Source organism: Peromyscus eremicus, chromosome 19, assembly GCF_949786415.1.
Source record: "Peromyscus eremicus chromosome 19, PerEre_H2_v1, whole genome shotgun sequence".
In the NCBI taxonomy this organism is placed as follows: Eukaryota; Metazoa; Chordata; class Mammalia; order Rodentia; family Cricetidae; genus Peromyscus; species Peromyscus eremicus.
Window position 1 is genome coordinate 1,293,944 of NC_081435.1, and position 17,650 is coordinate 1,311,593.

General features: G+C 41.0%; 1 protein-coding gene across 2 annotated transcripts in view; it reads left to right on the forward strand.

The window, feature by feature from the left end:
* Positions 1 to 17,650, forward strand: part of Mib1 (MIB E3 ubiquitin protein ligase 1) — a 115,864-nt gene that overhangs the window by 20,040 nt on the left and 78,174 nt on the right. For both annotated transcript variants that reach the window (XR_009375257.1, XM_059246268.1), the window contains exons 2-6: positions 2,205 to 2,376; positions 6,117 to 6,246; positions 12,041 to 12,145; positions 14,999 to 15,065; positions 17,121 to 17,325. Coding sequence is in view for 1 of the 2 variants with exons in the window: in XM_059246268.1 (XP_059102251.1) it covers positions 2,205 to 2,376; positions 6,117 to 6,246; positions 12,041 to 12,145; positions 14,999 to 15,065; positions 17,121 to 17,325 (679 nt within the window). In the remaining variant the exon portion in view is untranslated. The remainder of the gene's footprint in view (positions 1 to 2,204; positions 2,377 to 6,116; positions 6,247 to 12,040; positions 12,146 to 14,998; positions 15,066 to 17,120; positions 17,326 to 17,650) is intronic.

Below are 17,650 nucleotides of genomic sequence, written 5' to 3' on the forward strand. Positions count from 1 at the left end.
GGCTGTTGACTGCATAGATACTTTACGCTCTGCTACCGAGGCATTTCCTCAGCCTAACTAGAGAATTATTATTGGCTTTTGGTTGATAGCTTCCCTCCCTTTCTTCCTTCTCTTTTCTTTTTGAGATAAGTTCTCCCCATGTAGCCTAGGCTGGGCTTGAATTCAGTCCTCCTGCCTCTGCACTTCAAGTACTGAGATTCTGCCCTCTCTTGATATTATAGAAAGTGATATTTGAATCCCTGCCTGCCTCCATGAGGAGTTAAAAAAATATGGGTTTCTATTGCCTTGAAGAGACACTATGATCATGGCAACATACTGCACATTCTTAGAGTTTTAAAACATACTGCCTTACCACTAAAGAACATTGTGCTTTCTCCAAAGGAGAAAATAATACAGATAAAAGATTTACATAGCTGGGCGGTGGTGGCGCACGCCTTTAATCCCAGCACTTGGGAGGCAGAGCCAGGCAGATCTCTGTGAGTTCGAGGCCAGCCTGGGCTACCAAGTGAGTTCCAGGAAAGGCGCAAAGCTACACAGAGAAACCCTGTCTCAAAAAAAACCAAAAAAAAAAAAAAAAAAAAAAGATTTACATGTTACTCACTGAGAATCTTTAGCATGGCTAATCTTAGTTAATCAAAATTCCACCTTCTTCTCTGCCTGCCTCTAATTTGAAATGTGTATTAACATTTTATATGAGGTCACAAAGAGCTTGAGCTAGCTCATAGCTATAGTTGAGTGGCCAGGGTGTGCTTGTGAAGTGGTGACACTGGTGTCACAAAGCCACATGCTACTTAAAGCATTCTGGTTTCAACTTCTGAGCAGTGACAATAGTGTCAAGGATAATAAAGGAGAATTACCCTAATCCTAAGGTTACTTAATTTGTCGTGGTCTTTCAGTGTCTGTTTCATCCCTATGTGAGCAATCTGAGGGAGGTTACAAGTAGTAACAAGTTCATCCTTTAAGGGGAAGATCACGCACTATAGTGTTGTTTTCCATTTAAAGATTTTTAAGTGTCTGGAGTGTGTGCAGATGCCCCTCAGAGTCCAGAAAAGGATGCTGGATTCCATGGAGCTGAGCTGCCTGTCGAGGGTGCTGGGGACAGAAATTACTTCCTCTGAAGCACAGTTTATGTTCTTAACCTCTGAGCCAGCTCTTAGCACCAACTGCTAATCTTCCTTTTTTACTATTTATTGAGTTTGTTCACATGTGCCTTAGAGAGTGTGTGGAGGTCAGAAGACAACCTGTTAGAGTTGTTTTCCTCCTTTCTCTTGAGTGGGTCTTAAAGATGGTACTCAGGTGTCAGGCTTGGCAGCAAGCATTCTGAGCTATTGAGGCATCTTACTGCCTCCTCATGTAGCTTAGGGTGGCTTGGGAGTTGCTGTGTAACTAAGGGTGACATTGAATTCCTGATCCCCTTTTCCCATCTCTTAAGTGCTAGGATTACAGGGTGTGTCACCATCCCCACCCTTAGCTAATAGTTTTCTAAAACTTAGTTTTTATGGGGGCAAACACTGCTAAGTGCTTATTAAGTATATTGATGGTTTGTTTCCATGATACCATGATGATAAAAGTCCATTTCTTTTGGAGTAATTATTTACCTGGACAATAAGTTGCAGTTCTCTCAACAGTCCGGAAGCGTTTTTTCCCTTCATATATATGTGTGTATGTTTGTATCATACCTGTTTGCAGATGTGTGGACACAAATGTGTGTGCATGTGGAGGCCTGAGGTTGACATTGGGTATGCTGTCCATTTGTTGGGACGGAATATCTGATAAAGGCTTGTGTAGCCTGGTCCACATCTGAGTGCTGGAGATTACAGGCAGGCAGCCCACTTGGCATTATGTGGGTTTTGCACATCTGAACCCTGGGCTTCACCTTCACACTGTAGTGCTTTAATCAGCCTCTGGTTTTGAGTATTTATAGTCAGAAATGCTTAGATGGTGGGAAAAGATTTCTTTACGTCCAGATTTCTATTTATGGATGAGAGCTAGGGAAATAATACTGGTTTGTGTTTTATTAATGTTTAGCTTATAATTTATATTGATCAAAGTATTTCAGATCTGTCACCTTGAAATTAGATGTGTTGAGTTTTTTTCCCCCGTCCTTTGTTAAAATAACCTGTAATATGCTATTATGATTTCCCAACACAGTAGTGTGCAAATAAGTATTTGAGAGTAATCTAAGCATGTGACTGTTTCCATAGGCATCAAGCATGATGGAACTATGTGTGATACTTGCCGCCAACAACCAATCATTGGCATTCGATGGAAATGTGCAGAGTGCACAAATTATGACTTGTGCACCGTTTGTTATCATGGAGATAAACATCACTTAAGGCATCGCTTTTACAGGATTACTACACCAGGAAGTGAACGGTAAGGGAAACAAGTTTTTCTTCAGTCATGACTTTTTGTTTTATCCTATTAGCTTTAAAAGTAGGATTAGAAAGTCGCTTTTGACAGTTTAGATTTAGTTTTGGGGGAAATGAATAGCAGGCTAGACTAGGTGGGATTGAACTTGTAGATTTGTGAGAGACCCTGTGAAGGTAGAATTTTATTATATGTGGGTTTCTTATTTCTTTCTTTAAAGACATGGTCTTACTGTATAGCTCTGGCTGGCCTTGAACTCAGTATGTAATCCAGGCTGATCTCCAATTATTATTGATTTTTTTATACAATAATTTCCTCTAAATTTTTTTTTTTTTTTTTTTTTTTTTTTAGCATGGAGACTTAGCATTGCTGAACAGTTGGAAATGCACGGGCACCTCCCAACCCCCCCTCCCCCATTGAATAATTTTCTTTTTTTTATACCCTTTGTTTTAATTTCTATCTGATGAATACTATGGCCTGCTAATTGAGTCAACAGGCATTTATTATAGATAGGGACTTGAGGCATGGCTCAGTTGGTAAAATGCTTGCTGCACAGCCCTGGGGTGCTTCCTTTAAATACCCAGCACCTGAGGAAAGCTGGGTATAGTGGCACATTTCTATAATGCCAGGCTGGAGAGACAGACAGGAGGAAACTTGGAGGTCTGGCTGGTCCATCTAGCTGAACATCAAACTCCAGGTTCAGTGAGACATCCTTTCAAAAAGTAAGGTGGAAAAGTGATTGAGTGACACCTAACATTGACCCCTGACCTTCACACATGTGTATGCACACCTGCACATACAGATGCATGCATACATGAATGCATATACACACAGAGAGAGACCATATGGTAGCTTCTGTATTTGTGATTTGAAGATAGTTTTCTTAAGGAGTTTATAATTTAAGAAGAATGATGGATCATGAATGAATATCATATGATGTTTTGGACAGGATAATGTCTAAGATCTTAGGATTGATGACAGGGATATAGTTAATGGGTGTGGAGTTTTAGGTAGTGGAGTCTTCTCATGTAGATAGGATACTGCACTTGAGCAAGTCATTTAGAGAGCCACAGCTAGGAGTAATAGGGAAACTGTATCTCATTTCAGTCACATTGAGTCACAGCATCTCATTTTAAATTACAGTCCTGCCACTCAAACTGAGTATTTTGGGGGAAAAAAAAAAGTTATTTTTGGTTTTTGCTTAAAATTAAAATTAAGGAATGATAAATAGGTTTTTAAAAATGAATATAACAATAAGATAACATTCAAAAAACAAAAGCCTAAAATCTGAGTAAAAAGGATGTAGACAAGTAAGGGGCATATGGCCTTAGAGAAAGCAGCTGGCTCAAATAATTGAGTGAAATCTTTCCCAAGGTTTGTAAATGCTCATGGGTGTGCAGTACTCCAGAGACAGTGCAGTGTGTAAGTGCTAATGGGTGTGCAGTACTCCAGAGACAGTACAGTGTGTAAGTGCTCATGATGTGCAGTACTCCAGAGACAGTGCAGTGTGTAAATGCTCATGGTGTGCAGTACTCTGGAGACAGTGCAGTGTGTAAATGCTCATGGTGTGCAGTACTCTGGAGACAGTGCAGTGTGTAAATGCTCATGGTGTGCAGTACTCTGGAGACAGTGCAGTGTGTAAATGCTCATGGTGTGCAGTACTCCGAAGACAGTGTAGTGTGTAAGTGCTCATGGTGTGCAGTACTCCAGAGACAGTGCAGTGCAGTGTGTAAGTGCTCATGGTGTGCAGTACTCTAGAGACAGTGTAGTGTGTAAGTGCTCATGGTGTGCAGTACTCTGGAGACAGTGCAGTGTGTAAATGCTCATGGTGTGCAGTACTCTAGAGACAGTGCAGTGTTGTGTGTAAATGCTCATGGTGTGCAGTACTCTGGAGACAGTGCAGTGTAGTGTGTAAGTGCTCATGGTGTGCAGTACTCTAGAGACAGTGCAGTATAGTGTGTAAGTGCTCATGGTGTGCAGTACTCCAGAGACAGTGTAGTGTGTAAGTGCTCATGGTGTGCAGTACTCCAGAGACAGTGCAGTGTGTAAATGCTCATGGTGTGCAGTACTCCAGAGACAGTGCAGTGTGTAAATGCTCATGGTGTGCAGTACTCTGGAGACAGTGCAGTGTAGTGTGTAAGTGCTCATGGTGTGCAGTACTCTAGAGACAGTGCAGTGTAGTGTGTAAGTGCTCATGGTGTGCAGTACTCCAGAGACAGTGCAGTGTAGTGTGTAAATGCTCATGGTGTGCAGTACTCTAGAGACAGTGCAGTGTAGTGTGTAAGTGCTCATGGTGTGCAGTACTCTGGAGACAGTACAGTGCAGTGTGTAAGTGCTCATGGTGTGCAGTACTCTGGAGACAGTGCAGTGTAGTGTGTAAGTGCTCATGGTGTGCAGTACTCTAGAGACAGTGCAGTGTAGTGTGTAAGTGCTCATGGTGTGCAGTACTCTAGAGATAGTGCAGTGTAGTGTGTAAATGCTCATGGTGTGCAGTACTCTAGAGACAGTGTAGTGTGTAAGTACTCATGGTGTGCTGTACTCTAGAGACAGTGCAGTGTGTAAGTGCTCATGGTGTGCAGTACTCTGGAGACAGTGCAGTGTGTAAGTGCTAATGGGTGTGCAGTACTCTAGAGACAGTGCAGTGTGTAAGTGCTCTTAGTGTGCAGTACTCCAGAGACAGTGCAGTGTGTAAGTGCTCATGGTGTGCAGTACTCTAGAGACAGTGTAGTGTGTAAGTGCTCATGGTGTGCAGTACTCTAGAGACAGTGTAGTGTGTAAGTGCTCATGGTGTGCAGTACTCTAGAGACAGTGCAGTGTGTAAGTGCTCATGGTGTGCAGTACTCTAGAGACAGTGTAGTGTGTAAGTGCTCATGGTGTGCAGCACTCTAGAGACAGTGCAGTGTAGTGTGTAAGTGCTCATGGTGTGCAGTACTCTAGAGACAGTGTAGTGTGTAAGTGCTCATGGTGTGCAGTACTCCAGAGACAGTACAGTGTGTAAGTGCTCATGGTGTGCAGTACTCCAGAGTACAGTGTAGTATGTAAGTGCTCATGGTGTGCAGTACTCTAGAGACAGTGTAGTGTGTAAGTGCTCATGGTGTGCAGTACTCTAGAGACAGTGCAGTGTAGTGTGTAAATGCTCATGGTGTGCAGTACTCTAGAGACAGTGCAGTGCAGTGTGTAAGTGCTCATGGTGTGCAGTACTCTGGAGACAGTGCAGTGTAGTCAAACCTGGCTTCAGATTCAGTTTTCTGGCATTCATGCAGTTCTCTGGGCGTTTGATTCATTGCTCACTTTTCACAGATTCTTAGGACACCCCTCCACCCCCACTCTGAACCCAGCTTACTGTTCTTGATGACATTTGACAGAAATAGAGATCTACTGTTCTTTGTAGACAGATCATGCTCTTGAGGTGACCAAAGTGCTGCCACTAACTGTGCCCTAAGTCACAGCCAAGTGTGTTTGCAGTTTACCCTGGGATACTCTCTTCAGTAGGCCCTGACAGAGGACACTTAGAGCCACAGCCTGAGGTGCTCACACTAGGAGGCTGTTCTGATTCCATCGCTTTCAAGTTTTTATGAGGAAAACCTTTTTTTCATGCCTTGAGCTCCTCCTTTGTAAAATGGGCAGTGCAGTGTTATCTTTCTTTTAAGGAGCTAACACTTTCCCCATAAAGGGTTTTACTTTTTTACATAGAAGTCACCATTTCTCAGCTTTATAAAACGTGAAAACAAAACTTTTGTTTTTAGGGTTCTGTTAGAGTCTCGTAGAAAATCTAAGAAGATTACAGCCAGAGGAATCTTTGCAGGTGCCAGAGTCGTACGAGGAGTGGACTGGCAGTGGGAAGACCAAGATGGGGGTAATGGGCGTAGAGGAAAGGTATGGACTTTTAAAAATTCACCATGTGTTCGGGAGTGTTGAGATTTCTATTGCTGCTGTAAGCGCATGTCTTGGCCCATTTATTTTCATGCCAGGAACAAGTTTTAAAAATCTTCATTTCTTTCTTTTTCTTTTGGGGAGAAAATAGTGTTCCTGTTTATTTGTGAGTGGTGCTGTTTCCTGAGAAGGTTGTTAGGTGGATTTTACCTCAGGCTCCATTTTGCTGTTTGGTGGTCCAGAGGTGCCTTCCTGAGGACTCCATGGGGACCAGTCCTTCCTAAGTAGCGCCTCGTGTTCTTGATGTTCCTGCTGCTAAAATTTTATCTAAGAGGCTGAAGGTGTAGCTCAGTGAGAACCTCAGTGTGTTCCTGTATGTGATTCACAGAGCTGTGGAAAACATAAACATTGGCTGTTGTGGCACACTTGGGAGGCACAGGCAGGTGGGTCTCTGTGAGTTGGAGGCCAGCCTGGTGAACAGAGCGAGTTCCAGGACAGCTAGGACTGTTACACGGAGAAACCCTGTCTCGAACACCCCCCTGTAGTTGGTTTTTTTTTTTAAGTTCTGTTTAGCCCCACGCTGGGTGCCATTTGTAGCTGAAGTTTTTTTTTAGTCTTGTTTAGCCCTACAGACCCCGTAATTATTTATAAAATAATCATTTAGAAGCTTATAATAATTGAACTGTTTGGCCATTGGCTCAGGCCTACCATTGACTAGCTCTTATATGTAAACTCAGCCTATTTCTGTTAATCTATATGTTGCCATGTGTTCCGTGGCTTTACCTGTTGTCTTTACATGTTGTTCCCTGGGCGGCAGGCTAGTGTTTTTTTACTTACCCTTTTTTTTTCACCCAGTATTCCTTTTTCTCCTTGTCCTGCCTACATTATCCTTTTTGTCTGGTTATTGGCCAGTCAGCATTTTATCAATCAATCATAGTAACATATATTTACAGCATACAGTATATCCCACAGTACCTCCCCCCCAAAAAAGAATAGAATATATGAGAGTCTTTAAAAGCCTCTGTGCCTGTCCCATTTGCTACCCTCCTCCAAAGTAACTAATAGCCTTATTTTGTGTTTACTGTTTTTTGTTTTCATTTATTACTTTTTGTTTAGTATTGTCCCTATAGCAATTGGTGTTTATGTTTTGAAAAAGAAAGTAGCAGTCACAGACCTAGCTATTGTATCGGCAGGGCAGAATGTTCCTTTTAGATGAAGGCTCTCAGAAAAATAGGAACAGAGTGGTCTGTGGTGACTTGTTTTTCTTTGGCATCTCTAAAATCTGTGAGAACCCTTCTGGACTTGTCAGTAGGCATGGCCATGCATGAGTTCCGGGAACACAGAGCCCCACGCAGGATGCCAGGTCGCAGAAGTAGGGCTCGCCAGTGGGTAAGAATACTGTCAGAGGAGATGCATTGCTGGCTAGTGTTTGCTTTTAAGCTCACCAGAGCCCACCATAGGTTTATAAATAGGATAAAGTGTACTGTTCCCACCTCCGTGTCTGTGGGAGAGAGAGGGGGACAGACACCTTGCTAGTGTTTCTATCAGGAAATGGGTGGCAGAGGGGCAAATGGAACGTCATCATTATGTAGTCCAAACAGACAGTACACTTGATGCCCTTGAGATTTGGGCCAGGTGAAGTGGGCATCGTGTTCTCAGGTCAGCAAAATATACCAGCAGTGGAGATTTTTTTAATTAAAAAAATTTTTTTGGTACAGGGTTTCTCCGTGTAGCCCTGGCTGTCCTGGGACTGGCTCTGTAGATCAGGCTGGCCTTGAACTCAAGGTGTTTGCCATCACCACCTGGCGGTGGAGATCTTGATAAGAGCTTTCAGCCTGTTCAACATTGGCTATAGTCTGGATGAATTACCCCACGTGCTTGGTGCCCCACCTGGCAGGCTCTTTTTATGTCCTATTATTTTCCTGGGTGCCGTTCTCTCTCCCTTGTTCTTTGTCCCGTTATGCTTTACATACTCTATCTTTTGGTAGAGCACAGCTTTAGAAAGTTCAAAGAAGGCAAAAATTAATATTTTTACTCCGAAAATCATTTTGTCTCCTTTCCCACAGATATGTAGGCAGAGGATTAGAAGTGATTTTTGCAAATGTCTTGTAAGACAGCTGCTGTGAGGTGGTACCCTGAAGCCACAGAAGTGGAACTTGATTGTTGCAGTTTGCTTTCTGTTGCTGTGACAAGAATACTGACAGAAACTAGCCTGGGGTGAGGCTGGTACTGTGTCCTGCAGGTTATGTCCCACCATCTAGAGACGCAAGGACTGAAGTAGAAGCTGTGAGGAGTGCTGCTTATTGGCTTCCTATGGCCTGCTCACTCAAGACCACCTGCTTAGGGGTGGCACCTCCCACTTCTTAATTAAGAAAAGCCTAGAGGCTTACTTACAGGCTCTGATCGAGGCAGCCCCTCAGTTAAGGTTCCTTCTTCCCAGATGACTTGAGCTTGTATTACGTTGACAAACAACAGAACACTAGCCAGTCAGCATTTTTGGGAAAACAGGAAAAGGAATAAAAGTAGGCATTCCTGAAGCTGTGAATTATCACTTCAGTTTTAGTTTGTTATTTGCTATTTTATATATGCTAAGTCATATTCCTTCTTTTAAAAACACTTTTGATGGAAAAAAAATCTCATACGTCAAAGCAGATTCCTAGGCATTCATTGCCTAACTTCACAAATTATAAGCCTTTAAAACTGTCATTTATTGGCCTGGTGGTGATGGCACACGCTTTTAATCCCAGCACTCGGGAGGCAGAGCCAGGCGGATCTCTGTGAGTTCAAGGCCAGCCTGGTCTATAGAGAGAGAGATCCAAGACAGGCTCCAAAGCTACACAGAGAAACCCTGTCTCGAAAAACAAAAACAAAATAAGTCATTTATTTGTTGAAGAAACCCTGATCCATCATCTATGTTTTTCTTTTTTTGTGGTACTGAAGGTTGAACCTAGGACCTCACTCATACTGATAAATAAATAAAATATTAATAAAATAGATTTTTGGGGGCTGGAGAGATGGCTCAGTTGTTATGAGCATTGCATGCTCTTGCAGAGGATCTGGGTTCCATTCCCAGCACCTACATGGTGGCTTCACAACTGCTTGTAACTCTTGTCCAGGGGACCCAAAGCCCTTTTCTGGCCTCTGTGAGCTCCTGCATGCAGGCACACACATGTACAAATAAATAGAAATAAGTCAATCTAAATTAGTTAATCTAAATTAACACTACTTAAGGTAGTGTTAAATTTACAACATGAAGTACTGGTTCTGTTCAAATCTGAAGGAAGGTTGTTGTTACAGACAACATGTTGCATGCTCACTCAGCACATTACAGACTTGCTGTGTGAGATTGTGCGGTGGTTAACTGGGAAGACTCCTAAAGCATGGTAGGGCAGTGATGGGCTAAATTAGAAAGATGGTTGCCTCTTGAGAGACAGGTGGAGGGGAGGAGATGATGAGCACACAGGGTCTTGAAAAGTCTTGGAATTCTTTGTTTTTTGCTTTTTTTTTTTTTTTTTTTTTTTTTTTTTTTTTTTTTTGAGACAGGATTTCTCTGTGTAACAGCCCTGGCTAATCTGGAACTCACTTTGCAGACCAGACTGGCCTCAAGTTCACAGGGATCAGCTTGCCTCTGCTTCCTGAGTACTGGGATTAAAGGCGTGTGCCACCACCACCACTATGCCATTCATTTTTAAAGGTAGTAGAATAATTATAAGCGTGTTCATTTCTTTTTTTTTAATTAAAAGTATACATATTCTGTTTTTTACAACACATATAGAAATTTAAAAGAATATATGGCCTTATTAGTAATTTAAAGCATTTCTCAAATGGTTCATTAAATCCTAAAAATGAAATCATTTTATTTCTACAAAAGCATTGCCAAATACCTACCCCACAAAACTGTTTCTTTAGTACAGAGCAGGAAAGAAAGTTTAATGTGTATTTTTATTTAAAGTAATAATAGTCTGTTTTTTATGTTTGTGAAGTGCTGGTGGATATGAGTGTCTGGAGAAAAGTCATTTGGATTGTGTGTGAGCAGCTCCCTGTTCTTAGAAAGCTGAGAGTGCCAGCTGCATGCATGTGTGGGTGTGTTTGTGCGTGTCAGGGAGGGGGAAAGACAGAACAGGTTAGAGTTTAACCAGGTAAGTTGTAAGAGTCAGTTGTCTGTGGGTGGGACGCTGTCTGTGTGCCCACCACAACGTGCTGTAGGAGCTGCGGTAGCCTGCTTTCTCGGCAGCTGAGCGGCTCCGTGTCACTCACTGCCATTCTTCACAACTTGGCATTTGTCATCTTGAGCTGACTAGAAAACAGGTTTATCTCCAGTTGTTTAGATACGTGCTTAAAGATTTTAAATTATGTATTGGATAGTTGGCTAAAAATAGTAAGCTGTGTTCTTAAAGGATTTTAAAATTCACATTATTCATTTTTTGATAACCTATTAATGTTGTACGAATTCCTAAAGGTCTTATAATAAACCTGGGCCTGTTACTAGGGTGAAAGATCAGAGAAGCAGAGCAAGCCACAGTCACTACCTCTTACCTCACCAACTCCTCAGCCTGCAAGAGCCTCTAGCTGAAAGGGACGCTTCTGCTGAAAAGCCTTTAGCCAAAAGGCATTAGTTCCTGTCTCCTCACACCTTATATTCCTCTCTCCGCCCAGCCACATCACTTTCTGTCTCACCCTTCCTAGTGCTGGGATTAAAGGTGTGTGACTCCCAAGTACTGAGATTAAAGGTGTATGCTACCACTGTCTGGCTGTTTTCTTTCCTAGACTGAGTCAATCTCATGTAGTCTAGGGTGGCTTTGAACTCACAGAGATCTAGACAGATGTCTGCCTCCCTGTGTTAAGATTAAAGGTGTGTGCCGGGCAGTGGTGGTGCACGCCTTTAGTTCCAGCACTCGGGAGGCAGAGGCAGGCGGATCTCTGTGAGTTCGAGGCCGGCCTGGACTACAGAGTGAAGATTAAAGGTGTGTGCTACCACTGCCTGGCCTCTATGTTTAATCTAGTGGTTTGTTCTAGTCTCTGATCTTCAGATAAATTTTATTAGGGTACACAATATATCACCACATATTAATGTAATTCCTTTGCCTCCCAATTAAAATTTTCTACAGTGGTAATTAGAATGTACTTCCTAACTCTTCAGGTAAGGTCAGATGTGGTGACATAACCCCGTAATCCAAACAGGAAGTTTGAGGTCACCCTAGGCTGTGTTCTGACAGCTCCCCCCAAACAAACAGGACAGCAGACTGGGGTACGACTCGGCAGTAGAGTGCTTGCCTGGCATGCAGAGAAGCCCAGGGCTGAGGACCACAAGGAAAAAACCATCATAAACACACATCCTGCACTTCTGTCTCTTGGGAGGCTGAGGCAGGAGAATTTTGAGTTTGAGGTGAGGATGGGCTACTCAGGGATATTCTATCTTAATAAAACTTATAATTCTAGAAAAATAGGACTTTATTGATAATTCAACCATGCTAAAAGTGACATATTTGGCAAATCGGCATTTTTCTTTACTTTGTTACATAAGTTGACGAAAAGCTTTTTAAGATTTCCGTATAATTAAAGCATCTAACCTCTTTGCTATTTTTTTTTTTTTTTTTGTCTTTTGTTTTTTTGAGACAGGGTTTCTTTATGCATCTCTGGCTGTCCTTGAACTTGCTCTGTAGACCAGGCTGGCCTTGAACTCACAGAGATCCTCCTGCTTCTGCCTTTTGAGTGCCTGGATTAAAGGTGTGTGCTACTGCTGCCTGGCTTCTTTCATTTTTTAAAAAAATATTTTTTTCCCTTTAAACTCTGTTAGGTAACGGAAATCCAAGACTGGAGTGCGTCGAGCCCACACAGTGCAGCATATGTTCTCTGGGATAACGGTGCTAAGAACCTTTACAGAGTTGGCTTTGAGGGCATGGTGAGTAGTGAAATCACAGCCCTGCAGTGGGTGCAGTGGGCGGGCCAGGGTGCCAGCGGTCCGTCTCGAGCTTTCGTGCACTCTCTCTGCTGTTGGAGCAGACGTGTCTGAGCCACGGTCTGCAGCAGGAAAGGAGGTCTGTAGAGTGAGGACGTCAGCTCCTCACACCTGACCCAGTATAAACTACGTAATAGCAAATATGCTTTTGCTATAGTAAAATAACTAGTAGATTTAGCTTTTAAAATCTAAACCAAAAATAAGAATCATCTATAGGGCTACTCCTTGGAGTAGATTTGGAGACTAGGATTAACATGAGGTGGTTTTGTATTCTATGCTGTGGTAGCTGATAAAAAGTATACATTATTTTTAAGAAAGTTTTTTTTTTTTTTTTTTTTTTAAGAGTTCTTATTTTATATTCATTGGTGTTTTGCCATGGGTGTTGAGTCCCTTGGAACTGGAGTTGCAAACAGTTGAAAGCTGATATTATGTGGGTGCTGGGATCCTCAGGAAGAGCAGTCAGTGCTCTTAATCACTGAGCCATCTCTCCAGCCCCTCTGTTAGTTTTTTGGTAAAGTATAGAATTGATGATTAAATGTGATTGTCTTGTAGTACATGTAATCTCAGCACTCCAGAGGTGGAGGAGGGAGGATCTCAAGTTCAAGGCCATCTTGGGCACATAATGAGACCTTCTGAAAAAATAAAAAACAAGATAAAGCAAAAAAGTGATAGACTTGGTAACATCTAGAATTAAATGGAGAATAATGTAGGTTTACTCAAGAGAATGCTTTATATTTCTGTATTTCATGGACTATTGTTCCAACACTGATGTTATTTTGTGACAGGGTCTCACTGTGTAGCCCTGACTGGCCTGGAACTCACAGAGATCCGCCTGCCTCTGCCTCCTGAGTGCTGGGATTAAAGATTATGTGGGCATCATATCCAGCCTGTTTATTAATTCTGAAATACAAATTTCTTTAATAACCTTTCAATTCTAAATATATTCCCATTTAAGGAATTATTATTATTTTAATTGTAATACTAGGGTTTTGTGCATGTTAGGCAAATGCCCTAGCACTGAACGATATCCCCAGCCCAGAGAATTCTTTGTTTCATTCTTTTCTCAGCTGTCTTTGCCTTCCATTTGGAGAGCAGAAAATTAGCCACATGCCTCCTTACTATATTGTATTTGTATATGAAAGCCAATATAAACTTAAACAAATGCTTTATTTATATATTTTTTTAATTTTTCATTTTGTTTTTTTCTTTGGTTTTTCAAGACAGGGTTTCTGTGTCATCCTGGCTGTCCAGGAACTTGCTTTGTAGAACAGACTGGCCTTGAATGCAGAGATGTTGTCTCCATCTGCCTCTCAAGTCCTGGGATTAAAGGCGTGTGCCACCACTGCCTGGCTAGCAAATGCTTTAGTAATGCCAAATTTTATCACTAATTATTTAGTGATTATTTAATTAATTGATTTATATTTATAATTTAAATTAATTTATATTTATAATTTAAATTAATTAATGATTAAATTAATTGTTTAGTCAGCTAATTTCCTACCTACTACATATTCATGACTCATATGCCACTGCATGCTTTTTGAATTGTGAGTGTTTTAAGGATTCCAACTGACTGACTGTTTCACATGAAGATGTATGTGCTATGTGTGTTCAGGTAGTTAAATGAAGACAGGTTGGTGGCTCATGAGGTTAGTGCCATTATTTGATGAGATGTCTTGAGGGTCACCTTCCCTCTCCACTGCTGCAGTGTGCTTACCTGTGTTTTTGTGTATTATGGGCCTATTCTTAGGATAGGTTTTTAGAGGGAGAATTACTGAGTCAAACTAGTACATTAAAATAATTAAAGGCTTTGTCTGGTCTGGGGTTGAGTAACATTTCATGTTTAGTGCAGGATGACCTGTTACATTGGGTTCTGTGTGGACATGTGGTTACCTCCTATACACACCAATAACTCTTAGACATTTTTTTTAGTGCATCTGTTTTTTTTTTTTTTTCTTGTTTTCTGTTTTTTCTTTAACTCACTTTTAAGTTTTTTGTAAGTAACACCAAAGATTAATGTCCATATTTCCTATCATTTGTAACCACAGGTGTCTTCTCATTCAGGTACCTAAGTAAGAATGAATATATTTTCTTGTAAAAATAAGTGGGAAGGAACTTAACTAACCAGATAGAGAAATTAACTGCAGAGGATCAAAGGCTGGATTTGGTTCCATTCTCTGGTCCTGCAGGCCTCTTGATCTTACTAAATTTCCCTTCTTACATGTATTTGCCTTGTATCTTTAAAAAATATGTTTGAAAGGATCAAATGTGGTGAGATTTTGGGGGTTTTTTTGGGTAAAATTATTTTAAAATGTCAATGTGTTGTGCACTTCTCAAGTACTGGGTATTTCTTTTTCTTTTTTTTTTTTGGTTTTTCGAGACAGAGTTTCTCTGCGTAGCTTTGCACCTTTCCTGGAACTCACTTTGGAGACCAGGCTGGCCTCGAACTCACAGAGATCCGCCTGCTTCTGCCTCCCGAGTGCTGGGATTAAAGGCGTGTGCCACCACGGCCCGGCTGTACTGGGTATTTCTTAGAGTTTATTGTTTGCCATGTGCTTTTGAAAATATTTGTGTTGAAGTTCTTTGTTAACTTCAGAATTTAAAATTAGATAGCTGAAGGTAAATCAGGTCTGTCTGAAGATCATTGTTCCAGTGTAAGGTGTTTCGGAGGCGGGGTTGAGTGTGGCTCTCCACCTGGACTGCCCTCTGCTGTGTGCTGAGTGAAACTTGACTGTTTCAGGTACTGCGTTACACTTGACGTTTTCATGGGTTATTTTTTCTGGTTTCTTTTCTTAGTCTGATCTGAAGTGTGTCCAGGATGCCAAAGGAGGTTCTTTCTACAGAGATCATTGTCCTGTGCTAGGTGAGTTAGCAGATTCAGGAAAATTGCCAAATAATGAGTCAGGTTCAGAGGATTAGGATCATATCTAAACTGGACAGGAAAAAATGGGATTATCATTAAAAGTTATGTAGAGAAATATTTGGTTTCATTTTAGTTTTAAAACATTTATTCCTTTTCTATGGTTTATTTAGGCTCAGAAGGCGTTGTTACGTCTTTGGAATTGGTGTACTATTTGTGTCATAATATGTATTTACTACACTTTTTTTTTTCTTTTTTTTTTTTTTTTTTTTGGTTTTTTCGAGACAGGGTTTCTCTGTGTAGCTTTGTGCCTTTCCTGGAACTCACTTGGTAGCCCAGGCTGGCCTCGAACTCACAGAGATCCACCTGGCTCTGCCTCCCGAGTGCTGGGATTAAAGGCGTGCGCCATCACCGCCCGGCTATTTACTACACTTTTAACTGAACTTACACCACTGAAAAATTTGTTAGATTATATCAGTCTTGTGTCTCCCACACTACTGAGGAAAGAATTTGACAATTTATTCCTTATAAATACCACATGGTTACTGTATAACTGATTTCTTAGTAAAAGAACAGCTCCAAGATCAAGGTGCTATAGTAAATATGTTTAACATAAATTTGTTTTAAAAGAGTGTGAAAACCAAAACTGCTTTCATTTGCAAATTCATTATTGCCATGTTCTTGTGGTGAAGTCCTCAGTTCCCAGATGCCCTCCTTGCTTGTGCGGTGTCCTCTTCTTTCTGAGTCCTTTGACTCGTCTTTTTGTCAAAAAGTGCTACTTTCTTACAGCATACCTCTGTTTCTTTTTAAAGGAGAAAGTAGGAAAATACACATGTTTTTGGTGAGCTCCTATCTTACTTTCTTTGTGCCCTTATAAGAAGAGTGTAGGCTCAATGTGAACATTTAGATCCCACAGTGCAGTTTTTTATGGTTTTAAATCTTTACCCCAAAATCTTTATTTTAATTGGTCTTAGACAAAAATGCAATTTTTTTCTTTTTAAGATTTATTTATTTTTATTTTATGTGCATTGGTGTTTTGCCTACATGTATGTCTGTATCCTCTGGAACTGGAGTTACAGACAGTTGTGAGCTATTATGTGGGTGCTGGGAATTGAACCTGGGTCCTTCTGAGTTGCAGCCAGTGCTCTTAACCCCTGAGCCATCTCTCCAGCCCCAGATTTTTTTTTTTTTAAATAATACTAAGCACATTTGAGGAAGCAATCTGGGGTTTCCCCTGTACAGTCTGTGTTTAGTTACTGTGGTTACTGTAGCTCTGGTGCAGAGCTAGTCAGCAAGTCATGCAAGCAAACAATCTCTGACTGTTCTTATCCTCCAGGACTCAGTACTCTGATTTGGGGTTGGTAGTCTATTGTAGATTTTGCCTCTCCTTAATTTTTAATGAGTGATTATATTGTTATAATTTCTTTTACTTTTTTGTGGTTCTGAGAATTGAGCTCAGTGCCTTTCACCTGCCTGACAAGAGACACACCACTTAGCTACATATACACCCTGGCCCACATTGCTACAGTGTTTCAGTTAATGTTTGTGTGCTTTTTCTGTAATTGAAAAACTCAGTTCTAGAATCTTATACTGAGTTTGTAAAACACATTGAGATGAGATGGCACTTTAAAAGTATTTAGATACTGTTTGTGTTTAATAACGCACTTGAAGAAGGGGTGGGTTACTGGGCACACAGTTGCAGTTAGTTCTGGTGTCTTGTAGCACAGTGTGGTTTCAAAATAGCTAGAAGGAAGAATTTGCAATGACACAATGATCATGTGTCAGTTAAAAATAAACTATTTCACTAAAAGGTACTAAGGGAATACCATGAATAGTTGTTAGTCAATAAATAAGGTAAAGTAAATATAAAGAGCAGACTCTTGCACAAAGACACCACACTGATTAGAGAAGATAGAGAAGAAATGGAAAATTAACATAGACTTCTAAATCAGTCATGATAGCAGTGTAGTGATCACTCGCACATGAATGCAGTTACATACTACAGTGACTCTTTTTTCATTCATTTTTCCCTTTCATTAATTATGTTTGGAATTACAGGTGAGCAGAATGGCAACAGGAATCCTGGTGGATTGCAGATTGGTGACCTGGTAAATATAGACCTTGACCTAGAAATTGTCCAGTCTTTGCAGCACGGTCATGGAGGATGGACTGATGGGATGTTTGAGACTTTAACTACGACTGGAACTGTCTGTGGCATCGATGAAGATCATGACATTGTAGTACAGTATCCAAGTGGCAACAGGTTGGTACTGTTTCCTGGGTTTTGATGACAAAGTTAACATACATGGACAAGAGACTTAAAGAAAGCAAGTAATATGCTATAAGTCAAGGTTTAATAAAGCTGGTCCTTAGGCAGTAGAGACAAATTCAGAGTATGTTGGTAAGGCATTGAGGGGTGTGTGTGTGTTTGTGTGTCTGTCTGTCTGCGTGTGTGCACTTTTACATTGAATTCAGGAAATTTGCAGAAGTTAGTTCTCTTCTTCTATCGTAAGGGTTCTGAGGTTTGAACTCAGGTTGTCAGGCTCGGTGGTAAAAAATGTCTTTACTTGCTGATGCATATTGCTGGT